At 49.0% G+C, this 21,462-nt stretch overlaps 1 protein-coding gene across 1 annotated transcript in view; it reads left to right on the forward strand.

The window, feature by feature from the left end:
• GATSL2 (GATS protein like 2) overlaps window positions 1–21,462 on the forward strand; it is a 260,064-nt gene that overhangs the window by 211,028 nt on the left and 27,574 nt on the right. Inside the window, exons 3-4 of the mRNA XM_019511388.1 lie at window positions 20,742–20,935; window positions 21,263–21,395. Of these exons, the coding sequence (XP_019366933.1) occupies window positions 20,742–20,935; window positions 21,263–21,395 (327 nt within the window). The remainder of the gene's footprint in view (window positions 1–20,741; window positions 20,936–21,262; window positions 21,396–21,462) is intronic.

Here is a 21,462-nt window from a genome sequence, read left to right on the forward strand (position 1 = left end):
AAAAAAAAAAAAAAAAAAAAGGTACATCTCAGAGTCTGTAACCTAAACACGATGACTCCTTTTAAATATCTGGAGCAGGGAGCCAACCTGCATCACCTGATTTTATTTCTGTAATTTTTATTTTCACGTCTCATTAACACCCTATGTATTAGGTGGGGGCGTCCAGGAGAGAACTCGCGTATAGCAGAGGAGTGCGAGGTCCTAGGGGTCTCATCAGGCCGTCGGTTTTATTTAGCATCACATTAGTTTTGAGACGATGCCTCCCTTCTCCGGGCTTCCTCAATCTGTTGCGAGTGACGAGAAAGGTGTCTGCATCAGCCAGGTCCTTCTGAAGGCTAAGTCTGCATCCTTGCAAGGAAGTTTGCTTGTGAATACAAGCAGCAAAGAAGGGCAGTTGTAGTATGGGGTTTGAGCAGGGCACCAGAAGTCAGGGCTTGGGTGCTTTAGTACCTGGCATTAAAGAGCGTGTCCCCACAGCGGTCACAGCTTAAAGCAGCTGCCAGATGAGGTACTGGTTGCTGTCTAGCCATGGCAGTATGGCACCCGCCTGCTCACCCAGCTTCCCAAGAGGATTCTGCAGCCTACGATGGGTTCCACGTTGCTGTAGCAAGACTGCTCGCGGCTGCTGCACCAGCACAAACAACGCTAGCTTAAGTGTGGGAGTGAAAGCAGTGACTGCTGCACAGATGTACTCAAGCCCCATATTCAGAAGGGACCTAAGCACTTCCCAGTTCCATATGCTTAAGAGTCTTAGTGCCTTGGACACTTTTTAAAAAGTATGCCCTTAATCTCATCATGCTTGAGCTTACCCATCAATAAAACAGGATAATTTGCCTTCTTCGCATGTTTTTTTAGACTTAAATGCCTAATACTTGGGGCAGTGCTAAAGAAGGGCAAAGGATTACTTGCAGAGTTTCAATAAAGCATGAATTGGTTCTTCAGAGGCCTTAGTAAGAAAGATGGCCTGTATAATGCTAACCAGCATCTTAAACTCTTTACAACAGTGTATTGTGTCATGAAAAATAAGGACAAATATATGAACGCCAGGTCCCGAGGATACATTTTTATGACCAAGGCTTATTGCAAAGTGTCTCCTCTGATATTACCGCTAGTTGAAATTGGTTGGGGAGGCAGGGAAACGGGGACATTTAGAGAAAGGACGTCAGCACTTGGAGACCTTGAAAATTTCTACTTAAATGCATTTGCTTTGCAGAATTTTGCCTGCCAGTCTCGCTGCGTATCAGACGCTCGCCTGAATTTTAAACAAGGTGCTTCTCATTTGGTCCCATTGCCTCCACCGTTTCTGTGGGCCCAGACATAACTTGCAATGTGAGAAAGGGAGCAGCTGTACTTCCCGTGATTCAGACCTGACACCGAACCAGTTCATCCAAAAATGCAGTTCCTCTGTGGCGGCTGAGAAGTCAGCCTGGCCTCAATGAGCAGAAGGGATCCTGGTCTTCTCTGTTTGAAAACCACACGTTCTCTGATTAAAACCCGCAAAATCCACATTTTTCCATGATTGAAATTAAACACTGCTATAAACGCAGGTATCAGCTGAACACAAGGTTTTATTGATATATTTACAACTTTAAAGAAATTTGGAAGCCTACCAGTGCCTCAATCCGTATAATAGAATAAATTGTAAATACCCATACCTTTTGGTGTTTGATATGGAGTTTTTTATCATGGCCCCTTTGCTCCCTAAGATGCAGGGCCAGCTCTGGCTGTCCCCCTGCCACTGCTTAGTGGCACTGAGCACCTCTGATATGCCAGTGCCCTGCCCCTGCCATTGCCCCTCACGCCTGAGCCACAGCCCCCTGCCCCCTCCAGCTTTGCCAGGTGCCAGGGCTATAGGCCAGGGACCCGGGTCAACAGCCCCCTGCCCCCCGCAGCAGCACCTGTGGGAGGCAGCATCTGCTGTGGCGGAGCAGAGCGCAGAGCCTGACTCCCTACCCTGCGAGCGGCACGGCCACAGTGGAGCCCGTTGGGTTGGTGGCGTGGGCTGCCCACGGCAGGCTCAGGCAGGGGAGGCTGGCTCCTTGCCACTGCATGCACTCCTGCGGTGGGACATGGGGGCCACATGCCCACCAGATTTGTGTGCAGGGTGGGTGCAGGCTTACGGTTCCCCGTCCTGCTGCCCTGAGGCCAGTGTGGCCCAGTGGAAGGGACCTGGCATGGCATGGGGCTGGACATCACCACCGTGAGCCCTGTGATGCCATGGTGAGGTGCCCACCGTGCCACCGCTCCTGCTTCTGCCAGACGGGCAGGGGATGCCTCACCATGGCAGCACAGGGCTCCCACCAGTGGCTCCCCACCCCGCTCTGCCCTACCATGATGGGTCCTGCCTGCTGGGCCGTGGAGGGCCCAGAGAGAGGGGCAGCAGGGCAGGGAGCCTGAGCCCACAGTGGGTAGCTGCCCCGCGCACAAATCGGGGGGGCATGTGCCCCCCGAGTCTCCCTCCGGGCGTGCGCACAGCAGTGGGGAAGCGGCTCCCCCCTGCCCTCCATATGAGCTGGGCAACAGCCCCAGCCCAAGTCCAAACCCTGCCAGGCTGCAAAGGGAAACCCACCGTTTCCATTTCCTGTGTTTTTCTCCTTAAAATGAGAAAATCCACGTGTGGTGAACGGAAAACCCGGATCCCTAACAACAAGCTATGTTATATGCTGCAAGCTTCGCCTGAGGCTGTGGTTTGAGACGAGCCCAAAGCCGGGGTGGAAGCACAGTCCAAACAGGTGGGCTGTGCCAAATGTACTGTAAACACCGAGGAAATTTGCATTTCTCTGCAAACACGCAGCTCGGCCCAGCTGCACTTGGACAGCTCTGAACTTTCCCAGGGAGCCAGTATCCATGTAAGAGGGGGCAGCAACCAGGGCAACAGCCTCAGACACTGCCTTTGGGGATAGAGAGTGAGCACAAAAGAAGCCACCATTGCTGGGGTAGCTGACCACGCAATGCCGTCAACAGTGCACCAGCTGGCACAGAGCTGCCCAGCTACACCTCTCTTCGGAGTTGTGACTGCACGTGGCATCAGGGGATTTCATGCCACTTGTGGCTTCCCTGTGGATGGTTTGCACAACTGCCCAAATCCAGGGTTAGGACTCCAGTGCTCAATCTGATCGAACTGTTCGTTCATCCTGTCTGCATACCGTCCATGGCAGGAGCAGGTGAATGCTGAAAGAGAGGAGCTGTGCACTTTTGGTTAAGTTAAATGTGGCTCTCATGTGCCTACTCGGTTTGAGTCTCGGGCTTTTGTTTTCCCTGTGTGTGAGATGCGTAAGCCATCAGCGTGCAGAATTTGTGTCATGTCTGCTCGAAGGGCTTGGAGATCTTTGGCGGGGAGCAGCTGTAGGGCGTTCAGACGCAGTAAGGGAAGGGCAAACGCAAAAAACTGCACGGGGGCAGTCGAGTTTTTGTCTTGTTGTTGTTCCCAGATTTGCCTTTTTTGGCTTTTATTCATCAAGAAAATTGGGAAGTTAAACCTCAGGCACATCTGTTTCTCTTTCTCCTGCCTTTCCTGCCCTCTGCTATTAAGTTTTCGGTCCACCATAAAGTTCACAAATTCTTTCCTTTTCAGTCCTGTTACCATGAGTGAGCCACGGTGCCCTCTGGGATCCCAGGGAAAAGTTACACATTACACTTAGACCATATTACGGGCACTTAAAATGCAAACATATCTGCTAGTTAAAGTTGGTTAACTCTGCTAAGTGCCCCCTGAACGTCTCTAAGTTGTGTCACTTCCGGTGAGGGTTAGCTCTGGGCCGTACCCCCTAGCTTATGTTCGGGTAACTTCATTCTGCTCCATGGATATAAAAGCATTATTTGCAGTCATCCAGCATCCCAGGATGCAGCACTCCCAGCATCTGGGAAAGAGCCCAGGTATCTTGGGTCCTAGCCATGTTCCTAGTTCCCCAGCTGTCTAATGACAAGTCAGAGCTGTGCAGAGAAGAAACGGTATTAACTCTTAATGCGGTATATCCTGTTCTAACTTTAACACGGTTTAACATTCCCCTTTTCTAGTATGGTCTAAGTGTAGTGTGTAATTTCACCCCCAGGTGGCTACTGTGGTAGTGACTGTAGCCCATTGGGCATGTGCTCACGCTCCACAGAACAGAAGGATGGCCTAGTAGTTAGGGTACTGGCCTGGACTAGGGGTGCCTGGTTAATATTTCTTGCTCCTATGTGAAGTCCCTTCAACTCTCTGTATTTGTCTCTATTTCTGTCTATAGCATGATGATGACTTGCTGTGAAGATAGATCTGTTAAAGACAATGATCTGCTTGGAAGTTGTAGTATGAAGTGTCACAAATAAATAGGCTTTTGCCTGGAGCATCGCACTTCAGGGCTGATATCTGTGCCTCGTTTTGGGCTGGAGTTGTAACCACCTTGTCACTAGCCCTCCCGTAGGTAGGGTTACAGAAGACAGTGGTAGAAATGTCTGACAGCGCCTGGCATTTTATACGTGCAAAGTTGCGTACAGGGAGTTAACTGCTGAGACTTTGGAAATTCAAAAGGCGTATACTTGCCTTGGAGAGCATGTCGGCCTAGCGTGGATCTTTGTTTAATAGATGTCTTCAAGCCAGTGGACCTCATCCTTAAACTTAAATAGTGTAGGGTCACGTTTCTAGGCCCAGATGTGATCCCTGCAGATGCTGTTGCTAGCATCCCGGGGATTGCTCCAGAAAGCAAACTGACCCTGCTTCAGACAAGGCTGAGATGAGAGGGCTCGGGGGAGCTCAGAGCATTTGGAGCGAGAATTGAAACCATAGGTGCCGGGGAATGAGATTTGTGTGGAAAATTAGCTGCAGTGCCTTGTTGTGAATGGCTGAAACACAAGGAGGAAAATGCACTTTTGATCCTAGCTTTCAAGCACATGCTGTTATAACTGAAGGCAGAGAGCGGGTGTTGTCTAGTGGCTGAAGTACCTGACCGGGAGTCGGGGCTTGCTACTTTACAGGTGATAACAACCCTCCATGCATGATCCTGCTCTCCACTCATTAAGTTTTTGCTACAACTCGCTTGCCTTTTGGTTACCTGATACTTTCTCTTATATCCCCTTCTGTTTACATATGGATTTTTACACGAGCCTTTGCTCCAACTGTTTTTTTTAGCTCTGCTGTGCCTGCTTTTCTCCCAGAGACTGGAGGAAGAGTACGACGTACCAAAAGCTTGTTTAAAACATAGGCAAGTACCAGGCCCCCTTTGGGAAGAGGATAGGGTCACCCTAATTGGATGGGACAGTCTCAAAATGGAAACATCAGATCCTGGTCCCGAGCTGTATGATTCGGGGACAACGTTTGTCCTGTGTTCCCGGTATCGTGCAGGGATCCATGTTTTCCGTTCACTGTGGAAAAACGTGGGAAATGGCGGGTTTCCCCTTGCACACTGGCAGAGTTCCAGCCTGCAAGGGGCTGTAGGGAGCACCGTGTGCACGTGTGCACACGCAAGGAGCACCATGTGCACGTGTGCACACGCACATATGCACGCAGCCAGGAGTAAAGCCCAAGGCAGCGGTGGAGAGCAGCTTCCCCAGCTGCCTGTAGGTGAGTCTATGGGAGGGGGTGACAGATTGAGGCCCCACAGTGAGGGAGGGAGTGGGGCAGGGGCTGGGCCTGGGGGCACTAGGGGGAGCGACATAGAGCCACAGACAACTCGTCCAGGGGGAAGAGGGGTGGCTCCTTACTGCTGTGCGCACTCCGGGGGTGGGGAGCATGGGGGGGGGGCATGTGCCCCCCCAGATTTGTGCATAGGGTGGGGGCAGATGCAAGCTGCCCACTTCAGCCTCGGGGCTCCCCACCCTGCTGCCCTCCCCCTAGAAGCCCTGCGCCAGCCACATCACCATGGCAATGTGCCCCCTGCCTGTCCAGCGGCAGTGGGGGTGGCAGTGTAGAGTTGTGCCCCCCACCGCAGCCAGGCAGGCAGGGCCCCCCCCGCCCATGGCAGCATGGCTGGTCCAGAGCTCCCATGGAAAAGGCAGCAGGGCAGGGAGCCCTGAGCCTGCAGAGAGCAGCCCACATCTGCCCCCCTCCCCCCCCAGGCTCTGCTTGGCTCTGCTCCAGCCATACCACTGTGGGGGACATCATCTTAAGTCCCCCCCCAGCAAAAATAAAAGTTGGTGTCTGTGGTACAAATTAGTGGTTCTCAATCTTGCTAGACTCGAGACACCCCTGGGAAAGTGCCAACTCTTAGTTTTCGCTCCTTTTTTTAATTACAAAAAAAAATTAAGTAATTCTTCTGTGGCAAAAAGCTTAGAAAGACCACAACAGGTCAGAACGGTTTTAGCACGATGAAGTCCTGTTTGAAATCTCTGGGTTTATCTTGTGCTAAACAGTGCTAACGTTGTGTAGCACCCTGTAACACCCTTGAAAGGATCTCATGGCACCCTGGTTAAGAATCACTGGTCTAAACCTATCCCAACCATGCATTGGTCCAATAAAAGATATCACTCACAAATGCTCTTGCCTGTCATGTTTTCTGGACCATCTTTGTTTCAACATCATTTCAACACTACCTTAAATAACAGTAGGCATCATCAACACATGCAAATTGGTGACGTGGTATTGTACGTAAGCACGTATTTATGGAGGAAGTTGCTAAGCAGGATAACCTCCAGAAAAGAATAAAAATCATGCGTAACTCAGGCCATTTATACCAACTGCGGTTTGAATGTGCAGGAGCTCTAGGGAGTGTGAGGTATACCCTGCTTGATGCATCCGTGGTCCACTCATCACATCTGCTTCAAATCACTGCTAGGGTGGGACTTGCTCCTGCAGGGATTTTTGAAGACTTGCACATTTGCTGGGCCTCGCTGTGTGAGCAACGTGGCCATGTGACACTCTCTGTGCATGGAAACCTGTTAAATCAATTATCCCAGATACTGCTATTAGTCTCTGGTTGTAGGTCTGTGGGGGAACAAAGCCATCAGCACAGAGGGTTAAATAGCACTACAGTTTGGGGGGTCCCAGCCTCCATCAGGAGATCAAAAGGATGTCTGCAGTTTTCCTCCTGAGGTTTAAAATGCGGGAGTTGGGGCAGGGGTTGGAGGGAAGACTTGGAGACTGGAGAAAGAATGCATCTTGCCTGACATGGGTGGAGAGACCTTCCTCGTGAGAGGAGCTTATTCACGTTGCAAATGGACTCTTCCCTCTGGGAGATGCTGGCTTTTCCTTAATGAGAGGGGAGCCAGCTGCACTCCAGATGTTGACTCCAGGAGCCATTTACTTTGGTTTTAGATTGAAGAGGAGTATCACACACACACACACACGCGCGCACTTCTGCAGCTGCTGCTGTTTTTCTGCCTTTGAGGTGAAAGGAAGGGCATGGGGACCCTCACCATAATGGAGGCCGAGTCCTGGATTAGCAGGCTGCAGCTCAGCTAATTCTGTCTGTCGCCCCTGTCTGTCACTTTTTAGAAGCCAGATGGAAAGGAGACATCAGAATTGGAGAGTGGTCTCTTGCAGTGTTACTTGCCCAGATGGCTAACCCGACGTCTGCTCTGTCTACTGCATTGCTGCTGCTAATACTAGTGGTATTGCCAAATCACCTGATGGTCCCTACTGAGATTGGTGCTTCACCAGGCTCACTGTTGTATGTACAACAGGGCAGGGGGCAGCCCCTACTTTTGTGTCCTTATGAAGTAAATAGATGAGCCAGCCAACAGTTGGTAGGGACATGTTGGGATGGAGAGATGAAGTGACTTGTCCGAGGTGATCCGGAGCAGAACCGGGAATACAACGTAGGGTCCCAATTTAATGCCCTGCCTGCAGGGTTGTAGCAGAAGATAGCAAGAGGCAGCGTGGCTGCAGGAGCTGCAGACATGCTGTGGTTTCAAGGGTAACATAGAAACCTGGTCTGTGTATGTGCATGTAATATAGTCCTGACCCGGCAATGTTCCCACTTCCAGCATGCCGTGCAGAAGCTCAGACATCTGTGGTTAGGGAGGGATGTCTCCTGGCCCCGTGTTCAATGCTGCTGTGACTTGAGCAATGCAAGTGCTTGGTATTTGTCTTATTTCGGTGAGTAACCATAAGTCCCAGCAGCATTTCAGAGATGAACAGAGGATACCGCAAGGATATCTGTAGTGAAGTTTCTAAATGTTCCAGTGGAAGCGCCCATTTTGTGTGGTCTCCTCCCTGAAACAGGATCCAGCCCTTTCTGCATGGATAAATATGACCATTGTTCAGGTAATTGCTTGCCACGTTGGCTCTCTCTCCCCTATTGTATGTGTTCTTTAAAAATGGGCACCTTTTCATCCCTGCTACTGAAATGCACCTGCCCTACACTAAAAATATAGATTATCATTAAAAAGCAGCAAAAGGAGCATCAGCAAAGCCTAGGAAGCATGCTACTGCTGCCAAAGCCACCCATAGTGCCCTTGACACGAATGCTGAAGACCTGCAGTCTAGGTGAGCAAGTGCCTTTATACTAGAGGTGCACCAATACATCGGTCCATATCGTATCAAGCACTGATAAAAGGAAAATTGACATAATCAGCAATCGGCTTTTTGTTGGCTGATAAATGCCATGTGCATGTGCACGGCCACAACGTGTGCGCAGCCAGGAGTGCAGCCTGGCAGCTTGGAGAGCAGCATCCAGCCAATAAGTCTGTGGGGGGCGTCGGTGGGGGGTGCAGATCGCAGCCCCCCACAGTGAGGGAGAAAGTAGGGCTGGGGCAGGGAGGGGTGCCAGATGGAGCCGTGGGCAGCTTGTCCAGGGCCATGGGGGACAGGGAGGGGGGTGGCTCCCACTGTTGCATGCACCCCGGGGGAGGCATGTGCCCCACCCCTGGATTTGTGCACGGGACAAGGGCAGGCTTCATGCTTGGGGCTGGGGGCTGTGCTGGGCTCTTCCTGGCAGAGGGGCTGCACTCAGGGCGGGCGGGGGTGGGGTGAGCAGCAGCAGCATGGGGAGGGTGGCCACAGGGGAGCTACAGCAAATTTTGGGGTGGCTGTAGCCTACCCCATAGCCCTGTCTCCCAGCGCAGCCCTGGCCCAGCCACCGGGAAGAGGATGCCACGGGCAGCCTGCCCTCATCCCGCCCTGCCCCTGCTGGGCAGCACCTGCCCCTACTCCTGCCCCACTCCCTCCCTCACCATGGTCATCTCTGTCTGCCCCCCACACCCCTTACCCCCCACAGACTTATCTGCCAGACACTGCTCTCCAAGCTGCCAGGCTGCATATTGGCAGTCAGATCAGTAACAGCAGATATGGCTGGTTAAAAATCACCCACTGGTATCGGCCAAAAAATTCTTTATTGGTGCACCCCTATTTTTTACCTTTTTCTTGTTTTTCAAATTCATGAAGTTGTATCATGCAGCTTAAGGAGAGGGAGTGATCCATCCATTGCATATTTAAAAACAACTCTATGCGTCCCCAAAATCTGCACCAAATTCTACTATCTTATGCTGTGCCCATCCTGTTCACACCTGAAGTGAAGAAAGTCTGGACAAGAGCATTTCATCGGACACAGTTAGGGGCTGATACGATGGAGCTGGAGCCTCTTCCTTTCCCTTCTTTCTATATTTTGTATTTTCCATGTTTTCTTGGGTCTTGCTTTTTTTTTTTTCTTTTCCATGTTGGATTCCACCTTAAAGTTACGTTTGCTAAGGCAGCATCCTTCAGTCTATATATATAGCCCAGCCATCTTTTATTTCTTCAGCCATAGTTCGTATGCCCGCTTTCATCCAAAGCTCTTCATTTGTTCCTTTTTCAGGCCAAGCCATACTCACCTTTTGTTCGCAGCAGTTCTGTTCCCTGTAAAAACCGGAAAGAACATGTGCTTTTTGTAGCATGGCCTGACAGTCACCAAATCCAGGCTCTTGCCTGTCAAGGGGTGGAAGTCAGTTGCAGAATTCAGCACGGCTCCGTGAGATATTGCTGCCACAACCTTCCTCCTATTTTAAGGCAGATGGTGGATTAGATTGTGCACCCTATCTGGTTGCAGATGGTGTCTTTTACTGCTTCAAGAAGCTTGCACTCTTAAGTGGATACCCATCTACTACCACCCGTGCCTGCGCTGGTCCAGTGGTCAACAGCATTAAAAGTCACTAGGCGGGTCTGTAACAGCCTGCAGGGCCTTTATCATTCACTTTTATAAGAAGGTCCCCGACCAGTGGAGTTTGTGCTCAATAAGTTGAAAGTTCATTTGTAAAAGAGGGTGCTTGCTGATCTTAGCTCAGTTTTGGCATTGGAAGGGTTTATGATTGTTTCTGTTACCTTGCCTATGGTCATTTTAAAAGGGTGCAAACTCGAGGACCGCTGAAATAAAGATGTAACTTTCCAAAAAAGGCAACTCCTAGTATTTGTACTCTGTTTTGTGGGCAGGGAGATGGCACTAGATATGGATATGAGAGTGATCCTAACCTCACCCCTTAGTCTGAGAAAGGTATGGACAGCCTTTGCTGGCTGCTGTCTATGCCGTGCTTTTGGATGCTGCAGTAATAGTGTCCAGGGTATACAGCTGCCCCCATCTAGGTCCTCATCAGGAGAATACTTCTTGGTATGTTCAGTTAATGTGTTTTTCATAGAGCCGAATAGTTTAGACCGGGTCAAAGTCTCTGGTTTGTCTCTCCAGTCCCAGAGCTGTGCCAGACTCATTGGATTGCTGGAACCAGCCCAAATTCCAGTCAACACCCCTAATTGGGAAACAGGGATTGGGACAAACAGGCGACTCCGGAGACACAAATAAATCAAGCGGCCACATGGTGTCACCCCTGCTCTGTACAAATGTTACTGAAGATGTGCTGAGCAGCGAGACACCTTTTAAGAAGCCCCTGCCCAGCCAGTGTACATACATCATACTTTTTGCATCCTCTGATCACCCAATTAGCAGAGCCTTCGGTGGGGAAACCAGTCCATGCCCTGTGTATTCATTTAAACCAGGGGTGGGCAAAATGTGGCCCGCGGGCCAGATGCAGCCTGCCAGACTATTCTATCCGGCCCGCGGGGCCCCTAAAAAATTTAGAAAATTAATATTGATCTGCCCCTGGCTGCCTGTCATGTGGCCCTCAATGGCTTGCCAAAACTCAGTAAGCGGCCCTCCGCACAAAATAATTGCCCGTCCCCGATTTAAACAGATGACTAGGAAATGGGAACCTCTGCTGAGAGTCTGCTGAAAGATGGAGGCTGCGTCTTCCCGGATAGGCCAAAAGGAAGCAAGCAGCAGAGAGGGGAGCTGTGCTCCCCTTAGACATGGGCAACTTTGCACCAAACAGAAGAATTTCATCCGTAGCAGAAACGGTCAAGGGAAGGGCAACCTCCTCCTGTTAGGTCTCTAGACATAATGCTTCTGTTACCAACCTTCTTCGGAAAGCTGAGATTCACCCTCCCACAGAGAGTGAGATACATCAAGCACACACCATATCGAGCCTTTTATTAACACCTCTCTAGATACCTCTGGTTGACCTCAGCTCCGGCATAAGAGGTTGTAGCTTCTGCTACAGTCGGTAGAGCTGGTTGAGAAAAGGTTGTTCATTCAGTGAAAGGTGTTTTGGTTTTATTTGTCCAAAGGTATCACAGAAGTGTTTTAGTTGCTTGGATAGCTAAAAATTGTCATGGGAAGATGACCAAGTCCTTTCCTGTCTCCAGGGGTGCTTTTAGGGCTAGTCAGCGTGTCAGCACAGCTCTTCCAACAACCCTTTCGGTGGCTTAAAACTTTTCATTAAGCCGCTTGGTAACATTTGTTCCAAAATGCTTCTCTCGGACTGGCCAAGCGTTGCTTGAGCGAGCGAGGTAGCCTCAGAAAAAAGTTCTTTTAAGTCTTCCAGGTTTCATAAAGGAAAGGTGGGATTGATGGCGCGGGTATGATTCTCTCAAGTGAAGTGTCAAATAACTCCAGCCTTTGTGAATAATAAGGGGTCTTGCAGTCAGATGAACTTGGTAACTCGCGGTCACTGAGTGCAATTCCTGGCATATATAATTTGTAGGATTCACACATATGGTATGAAATTGAAACTCGTCATTAGGCGGGGAGCAGTTTGAATTGAACTTGTTGGTAAAGCATGAGAAAATTACCCTTGGTATCTTCATTCATTTTAATGTAGGACCTCAACTAGCCTTTTAGGTTTAAGTTAATCCTGAGCATATAAAACGGTGGAACAACAACTGGGGCGTATGTCCAAGACACCATTTACTTGAAAAATGTACTGGGAACACCTAGTGTTAAAAGTAAGTGATGTTGTTTTCTGTAATGTGGAGCTGAACCTTTTTATGCTAAGAGGTATACGTTGTATACCTCTTAGCATAAAAACCCAGAATATGCAACCCAGAATATGCAACCAAGCAGCTTGGGAAAGGATCATTCTTAACAAGCTTCTCCTACGTGTTATCCCTTACTGTAAAGAAAATTAACCTTCCCCTTTTATAGACCCATGATCATGTGTTTCATGCTCCATCCTAGCTGTTGGTCTTTGTGGAATTAGGAGATGTTGCTGCTAAAACCTCCAACTAAGAGCCATTATGTTGCACTAATAACTTGGTGCCATACGAATGAAAATGCATGTCCCACAAGAGGAACTGTCAGGAGGCAAGTAAAGCCTGTATGAGAGGCAGAGCTGCAGCATCACTTATTAAGGTTGTCCAGAACTCACTCCCAGGAGACCCTGCATTTAGTTAAATATGTTTGCCAAACTAACTGTTTGGGCTGAAATTCCCCAGGTTGGACATCTCCTTAGGCTGAGTGTTTAAAATAATAAAAATCCAGCCAAAACAGTGCATATATTTTGAGAACAAAACAAAAAATACCATATTTTCCAAAGGAGGTCTGAAGGGAACTGAGGCCAGAAGTACTGAGTAACTGTAGGTGCCTGATTTGAGACTATATTAGACTATTTAGTATTCTCTACAACTTAGTGCAGTACTTCTCAACCAGGTGCCATGGGGTGCTGCACAATATTAGCACTGTTAGGTGTGCAAACGCCTACACATGATCCACCAGATAAACCCAGAGATTTCAAACAGGAATCCACAATGTCAAAAACATGCATACCTGGTACGGTCTTCCTGAGTTCTTTGCAACAAAAGAATGGCTCTTATTTTTCCAGTGTCACAAAATGAATGAAAAATAAGATCTGACATTTTTTTGAGGGATACCCTGAGTCTAAGAAGAGGTGCCTCGAGTCTAAAAAGTTGAGAACCGCTGACTTAGTGTGTTCAAAGCAGAGCTCCTGTTGACTTCACTTGCACGTCCAAGTGCTTAGAACATCTTAGGGTCTTGAGGCCAGAACCCAGAAAATGAGATGTGAACAATGAGGGATCATCTATAAAGATTTGGATGGGTTTTAGTGATTTGACTAGCATGGCAGAGGATCTCTCTGGTAGAGGCAGAGATCAAATCCAGTTTCCCAGGGTAACATTCAGCTCTGGTTACCAGAAGACTCTCTGTTGTTTTCCTGCAATTTCCCACTTCAGTCTATGTGCACCCTCCAATAAAGACAAGTCTCCTTTGCTTCCCAAATACGATTCAGCCCTAGCCAAGGTCCACCCTGGAAAAAAAGTCTTCAATTTAATGATCAAATGCTTCATAATGCATGGGCACACGGGAGCTGAACTGAAACGGTACCGGCAACCCTAATACGGCACGTGCGTACTTTTCAGAGCATGCCTTTCTGAACAGAGCAAGCAGTACCGTAGCAAGGAAGTTTGGCGCCTGGGGCAAGCCCTCACCCTACACACAGATCCAGGATGCCTACACTGCCAGGAGTGCACGTGACAGCACAAGCCGCCCCCCTCCATCCCTCTGCCTCCCCCCCCGGGCAAACGAGGCACTTGTGGCTCCATCCTATGCCTTGGCCCAGCTGGGCAGTGCCTGTTGGCGCCCCTTAACTTCATCACCCGGGGCAGTCACCCCACTTGCTTACGGCACTGACAACAATGTTCTGTTAATTGGAGTACCTATACTTATTATGATCGATAACTGAGACTCCAGATTTCATAGCTTGTTTGAGGAAGAAAAGGGAGGCTGGGAAGAAACAATCAGTTTTCGTTGCGCTGATATAAGAAAGTACTAGACGCACAAGAACGCACATTTAAAGTTCGAGTCTTCGTGCCAAATACATGCGTGGTGTGACGCGACTAAAGCAGCCCCAGGAATGACTTTAAATGATACAGAGTGGAGCGGAGCAGCAATTGAAGTGCACATTTGACCATGACCCTTGAGAAACCTGCATCTCATTTGCAAACAGGGCTCGTCAGGGTGACTTCTTAGTACTTTAAAGATTTCTAGCGAACCAGTAGGAGAGATGCATCACTCCTTTCCTGCTAAGTGCCACCAGCACATGGCTATTCGGCCTTATCTCGGTGTTTGCAAGATCCAAGCGGAGTACATAATGCCACGTAGAAACGCAGTTTGGAAGGCCGTGTTACTCGAACAGTGAGAGGGCCCTTCACACCCTTAGCTTCACGGCTCACACTTGAAGGACGCCCGAATTGATTATGACGCACACTGCCTCCTCTGCTGCCATTTGAAGAGAAGCGAGGGTGACAGCTGACCAAACAGGCAGCGTAAAGGGAGATTGCTTTTGTGTTTAGCCTTAATGGAGAAAATTGCAGAAGCTGCCTGTTCATGTGAAAGCCGGCACATAGCAGGGGAACAGAAAAATCTTGTCTCGGAACGAGCTCATGCTGAAATTGAGGACAGACAGGACTGGGTTTGGGACGTTAGGCGATTTTTAGTTGGGCAGCATGTAGGGAGAGTTTAATTCCCTCCTTCTTTCTTCATGCATGGACACTGTAACTTTGGACAAACCACTTTGTTTCCCAACGCTAGGCTAAATTAAGTGCTTTCATCCATTTGAGCTATTGTGTTCGGATAAGTTGCTCAGTGCAGGAGCTAAATATGGTACTCAAATCCAACTGAAGCCAGGGACTTTTCTGCCTAGCAACCATTTTGCATCGAGTCGATTCCTAGACATTGCCTACTGTGTTTGTTTATAGTTTGTGTGGCAACAACAATGCCTTTGCTCCACAATTGCTAAGCAAGAGGCCAGTAGGCTTTTTTGTCATTGTTTCAGAAGGGCAGAAAGGAAAGGTATTTGCATCCTCTGAAAGGTTATGATTTGAATTGTAAAATCCCTGATGTTGCGCTGCTGCCCTGCAGAAATCCCTGCGGAGCATTGCTGGTGGGTTGATATTGCTTGTCCTTGCCCGCTGTTCTGTCTTTGCTACGCCGCATCATGCATCATGCAGTGTAGCTGCCACATTACTTGAATTGGAAAGGCTTAGTATAGCGACCCAGGCAGCAAGGTCTTTTTGGTTGTCTGACTACTCTACAGAAACCCCCATCAGATCCACTTTTGTTTCGTTTCCAGGCAAGGGGAGAATCAGAGTGCTCCCTTTCTTAACATCACAGTCACAATTCAGTTTTCCCCTATTGCTCATCCTAATCAATTCACCAAGTTTTGCTATCCAGTGCAGTCCTTCCAGTGGCGCCCCAACCCCACAGGCTTTGGACCAGCCTTTTGGCCCAAAATAACACTTGGCTTCATTGTGAGACAGGATTGAAAATGGGAGAGCAGTGAAAAGCTCCCTTGAAAAACATGAACCGGTTTATAACAATCACTTTAAAAAAAGAAAAACAGCTGCACTTCAAAAATGAAACTTGGGACGGCACAAATGCTGCCTTGACAACTCATGATTTTTTATAATGCATCTTGCAATTTTTAGTGATGGTGCACATGAATTTTAGCTCCCCATACAAAAGAAAAGAGTAAAGCTCTGTCCCACTATGTTGGCAGAGGGAAGTCTGAAAAAGTCAGACGGGTGCTCTGCAGGCTGAAAAGCCAGAAAGCAAATAAAAAGAAAGAAATATTACTCTTACTATTTGCAAACATGATTTCTCATGATTTCTGGAGGTGGCAGCCCTGCGAATGAACATTAAACCATAAGATGAAGAATCTTGAGCAGTCGATTAATGGTGAGTGCCGTTCAATCAATGAATAACATGCTACCTGCAATATACTGCTCTAATGAAAAAACAGCTGTGCGCTGAATTAAAATAAGCACCTCTGAGATGAGCTAGTACAGGGGTGTGCAAAATACGGCCCGTGGGCCAGTTCCGGCCTGCCAACAGATTCAGTCCAGCCCACGGGTGAATGGCCACCAACTAATTGGATCTGGCCTGTGGAGAGCTGGCAGCTCCAGCCGTCATGTGGTGCTAGATGGGGGGAGGCAGGTGGGACTGCTTCCACCCAGCAGCATCAGAAGCTCCCGCCCAGAGCCCCAACCCAGTACCTGCCAGCAGCATCAGCTGTGGACCCAGCCAGGAGCTTGTGCCATGCTGGGTGGGTGGCAGCATCAGCTGTGGGCACTGCCGGCAGGTTCTGCATCAGGCTTCAAGTCTTTATCTGGATCCACAGCTGAGCTTCAGGGTGAACTACAGCTCCATCCGGGTTCGGGAGAGAAGGGGAGAGAGAGACACACACAGAGAGGAGGGGTTGGGAGGGAAGGGAAGGGAGAGAGAGAGAGACGAGATGAGACGAGACAGGAGAGAAGAGGAGAGGTGAGATGTGGCCCTCAACAGGTCCCCAAAACTCATTAAGTGGCCCTCCAGACGAAATAATTGCTCACCCCTGAACGAGTGTAATAACCCAAGGAAACAATCCAAAAATAAACACAACTTTGCTTCTTTTCATTAACTAGAGCAAATGTCACACATGTCCATTTTCACTAGGAAGGCAATTAGAGTCCTCAAGTAGGTATCCGATTGTAGTAGGGTTGAAACTGCCTCTGTGTGAACCAGCTCACAATTTATCCTCCTCGAGAAAGGGCATATTTTCCTATTTGGCGACACTTGATGCAGCACTGATCCAGTTATCTGTGTAGGCAAACGCTGCCTATCTCCACTATGAAGCTACTCATTTGCCAGCTACTCTTATGGACCCGTCATTGTAACCCTTTTCTAGATGGCTTGAGCAAAGTTGAAATGAGTACAGGAAAAAGTGGCTATGACATTTGTTCATTTTCTCACACCATTTTGCAGGGATTCCAGTGCTGTTGCTGGAACTAGAGCATGATCCAGATGTTTTCTGAGCATCCGGTGAGCCAGCATCTCATCTCCCTGTCTGGACTGGAAACTGCAAGACCGTATTGTCCCGCTCCTCATTGTCACTTGTACTCTTGAGCAAGAGTTGTAAATTCAGTTTTGTCTAAGAATCGTCTGAGGTGATTACAGATAAATCTTGGAAGAGTATTTTCTGTTTCTGAAGAGGTGTGTTGAAGCAAATGAATCCAAGCTAGTCTGCCAGAGTTGGCTCATTGCTTGACTTGGTTTATCCGGTTGCTCCTCTAAGCACATTTTTCCTAGCGATGCAGTTGCCTATGGTGTTGAATCTATCTGTTGTAGATGTCAGAAAATCCAGGGAGGCTCTCAGTTAAGAACTTATCAAGTTTTGCCTTTCATTTTGAGCCCCGTGGTACCCAATAGCTACTTCTTCCAAGGAAGCCAGAGGCCCGTGACATCACGCTGGAGCTTAAATGTTCTTGCTCAGGCCTGTGTGGCCCTTGTGAACCTGTTAATTTCTACACCCATACGCTTAACATGAATCAAAGCCATGGCACGAATTCGGTGGCCGGTCCCTGCTGGCCGTGGTGACTGTGTAGCATACACAATATCGGTTCACCCCACGTGAGGGACATGGGCAGCTGAATGGAAAGGCAGAGCTCCGCCCTGGGAGAGTGTCCTGTAAAATACTATACTCTGAAGACCTTGACCCAAGATTTGAACTAAAAAAAAAACAATATCATAAGCTTCATTTTAAAAGAAAAGGAGCCGAACCCCAACTTTCTAACATCTCTGCAAGTCCTTGGTCTGTTTGGGAGCAGCGGGAGTGGCTGTTCCCTTAGTTGGGCATGGGAAATCCAAGTCTCTTATTATCGTGGGGTTTCCCTGCTATTTTTGCAAGCTTAGAGGCTTCAAAAATGCTTTTTTCATCCGAACGTGTAAGGCTCCTAGAGCTCTACCTTTCTCTAGGAAAAAAAGGTTTGGTTGGGCCATTCCACCTGGAGGGTAGGGGGCACCAGTTTGGTTTCTCCATCCATCCCCACTCCTGTGATGGGAGATACAAGGATAGGCCTGGTTGTTTGCCGACTTCCCGTTGGCGGGTTGCTGGTGGAACACAAGCACAACCTTCTTTTGCCTTTTATTTATTTGCTTATTCTGCCTCGTTGAGCCTGCGTTAACGTTACGTTTGGTGTCTCCAGCATCCTTTGTACTTAGCGCATTTTACAGCTCCCTGGGCAAGGCACCTTCCCACGCAGCTTACTTGATGCTATTTAGATAGAATTGTTGAGCCTCCAGTCTGTGTTTGTTTCATTAAAATTTGGTTTGTACTTTTCCATCTGGCTGCCTAATGGAAACAGTGTCCAGAAGTGGTAATTTAGTCACTTTCCATACACATCTCTCTCTCTCTCCTTTTTTTTAATGTTAATTGAATTACGAGACACTGGTTACTTAAGCAAACAAAATGGCCATAGGCATGCTTCACAGGGTTGGTTAAATCCAATTAAACACACATAATAAACACTTTACAGTAATTGCAAATGTAAATGGTGCGTCGGCCTCTGCCACCCTTGAGGGAAAGGTCATCTGGGAATGCAAGTTCAGGGCTTCCCACTGAGGCCTCCCAATGCACCATCCCTGTCTGTATCCTTTGCAGGGTCATTCCTTCTTCTGTCTATCCACAGATCACAAAGGCCCCTGCACACTTTCATTTAAGTGCGCCGTGAGATCTGACCTGGATCCCAACAATCATCAACAACCACGCGTGTGGAGCAGGCATGGGGTTTAAAGTCACCAGCAGGGGAAGCTCTTCAGTTCCCTCTGCTGGGAGCTTCTGACCCCTATGCCCGACAGCCGAGGGAGCTGTGAGGTGCTGGGGGAATCTGGGTACAGAGAGTACGTGAAAGAGGAGCTCCTTGGCTCCCCTTGCCAGTGGTCTACTTGGCAGCCCTGGGCCCATTTGGAGAATTGGGGCTGCCCTGGGGGCTGGTGCTGACAACCAGCCGAATGTTGACACCGACCCTGGGACAGCCCCAGACATGCCACATGTTCAATTTAAGGCACCAAACAAACCAGCTGTAAAAATGTTCTACATTATATATGGAACATTTTTATGGCAGGTTTGCCATGTTTTTGCACCTTAAATTAGTTGTGGCATAAATGTAACGTATGGGGGGGCCCAAAGGTCTTTAATATATCATAGCAAAGCTAATGTCCTCCCATGAAGATGGTACATAGAAGTTATCTTCCTTTATGGAAGGGGTAGTCAAGGCACAGACAGATTTGGGGAATTGCCCACAGTCACCTCTTGTCATTAACAGGTTGGGAATGGAGCTCATATGTCCAGGTTCCCAGCCTTGAGTGATACCACAGGAGCAAGCTCTCTGCTTTCCACTCTGAATTTCATGTTGAAAACATATAGGGGGAGACACCTGTTCTGTCATATGGTCTTCCTATGAAGAAAATAGAGAGAGCAACATGGCACGTATTGCTAAATGTCAGACAGGAGCTGCTAAGACCTGGCCAGCAGCAAAAGGATTGAAAATGATGGTTTCTTTATACTGTGCACTTTGTGATTCTGGCTGTCTGCAGTGCTTGGGCAGGCGCTCGGTTGTCTGGATATAAGGATTTGATCCTGCCCTGGACAGTCTTATAGGGAAGCAATCAATGCAGGGCAAGTCAGTGCCAGTGCAGCATGATTTGACTTTCTGTGAGGGTAGCTGGATCTTGCCATCTCGTTTTTGCTATGCCGTTGTGTTTGCTGTGCCTGTGCCTGGATGAGCAGCCTTCCACAAGGGTTCTCCTCTCAAAGTGCAGTGGCCTCATCATCCTTTCTACCACGTTTCCTGCTGCCTGTGATTCTGATGGGAAGCTCGGGAACTCCTCTTAGTATTCAGAGGGGAGGGGGGATGGATCGGATCGAGCAGACTTTTAATAGGGCTGGTTTGCAGCAACAGACAGGTGGTGTTGTTCTGCACTACACCCCCTTGCTAGCATTTGGAGTAGGGACTCACCTCTAAAATATGCTTGTACAGTTCCCAGTGGGCTCTGGCTTGGGTTTAGGCCACCACAATGCAAATGATGATAAAAATGCCTCTGAACTTCATAGCAAGACTGTACCAGGGGGCCTTCTCGGGTCCAATTTCCCTGTGGCCCGCCTACCTGTTTCTGGGCTAACCGTCCACCTTCTCACCTGCCATGCCTTGATGATAATTAATTAATTGATGTTAGTTAAACAGGAGGCCGCCCACTTCTTGCCCCGATGCTCTGAGAGCCCCACCAAGCCACCCACTCCTGGCACGGTGCAGTTTCAGGTCATGCCCAGGACCAGGAGCCTCCTGACCATCCCCTACAGCTTCTCTCTTACCTCGAATGTGTTTCACAAAGCCTCACAGCCACATGATGTTGTCCGCCCCCTGCCAGCAGCAGCAAAAATGCCCTGCTTATATAGGCAGCCCTGAATCTAAAATGGCTGCCTTACTCTGGCTGCTTGGCTTCAGTCCTTAAAGTGGCAGGTGCAAACTGCCTTCTGCCACACACACGCTTGTTTCTGTAACAGCCTGACCAAAATCTTGAAATCATATGTTCTTGGATTACAGAGGTTGCTGAGTGTACATCTAGTCTTGAGACCCGTTCATGAATTAAAACTCTCTTGCGGTGATGCAGGGGTTTCGTTGCATGTCCTGATCTAGGTGGCTCCGGGGTTCCCCGGCCCTGCGACTCGCTTATACTTTTTCCTTCGTCTCTTTTCAGAGCTCCCGTCGTCAGAGCACCTGAGCGTGGCAGATGCTACCTGGCTGGCCCTCAACGTGGTTTCTGGAGGAGGAAGTTTCTCTAGCTCCCAGCCCATCGGTGTGACTAAGATTGCCAAGTCAGTCATAGCGCCGCTGGCTGACCAAAACATCTCAGTGTTTATGCTCTCCACCTATCAGACAGATTTCATCCTGGTAAGAGGAAACAAGGTGATGAGAGCAGCTTGTACCCCAACAGAGTTTTGTGGGGCTGCGTTGCTGGCATGCGGTGATTGAAATGCATTTGTTTCACTGTTGGAGTCTTTGTGATGACTCTAAGCCTGCTGGAGGCAGGCAGGTTGGTAACTGGACCGGGGCGATCAAACTATTCACCAAGCCCCCATCAAAGTGGTAACTGCCCCTGGGCGTCTGTCACTGCAAGCTTAAATGACAGGCATCCCTTAACAACACATAACGTCCCCCTGATCTCATCTGCTGTGTCGGGAGCGCGTTGTGCCAAGTGATTTCTGTCATCGTTCTCAGGTACGCGAGCGAGACCTGCCCTTCGTGATGCACACGTTGGCCACCGAGTTCACCATCCTCAGGGTAGTGAATGGGGAGACGGTGGCTGCTGACAACCTCGGGATAACGAACGGATTTGTCAAGCCAAAATTGGGTGAGGACCTGCATTGGCCATCCCTGCTCGGTGCTGCGGTAGGGAATCAAGTCTCTGTGCTTACAGT

This window comes from Gavialis gangeticus, unplaced genomic scaffold (genome assembly GCF_001723915.1).
Source record: "Gavialis gangeticus isolate Ggan-Ray unplaced genomic scaffold, GavGan_comp1, whole genome shotgun sequence".
NCBI classification, from domain to species: Eukaryota; Metazoa; Chordata; order Crocodylia; family Gavialidae; genus Gavialis; species Gavialis gangeticus.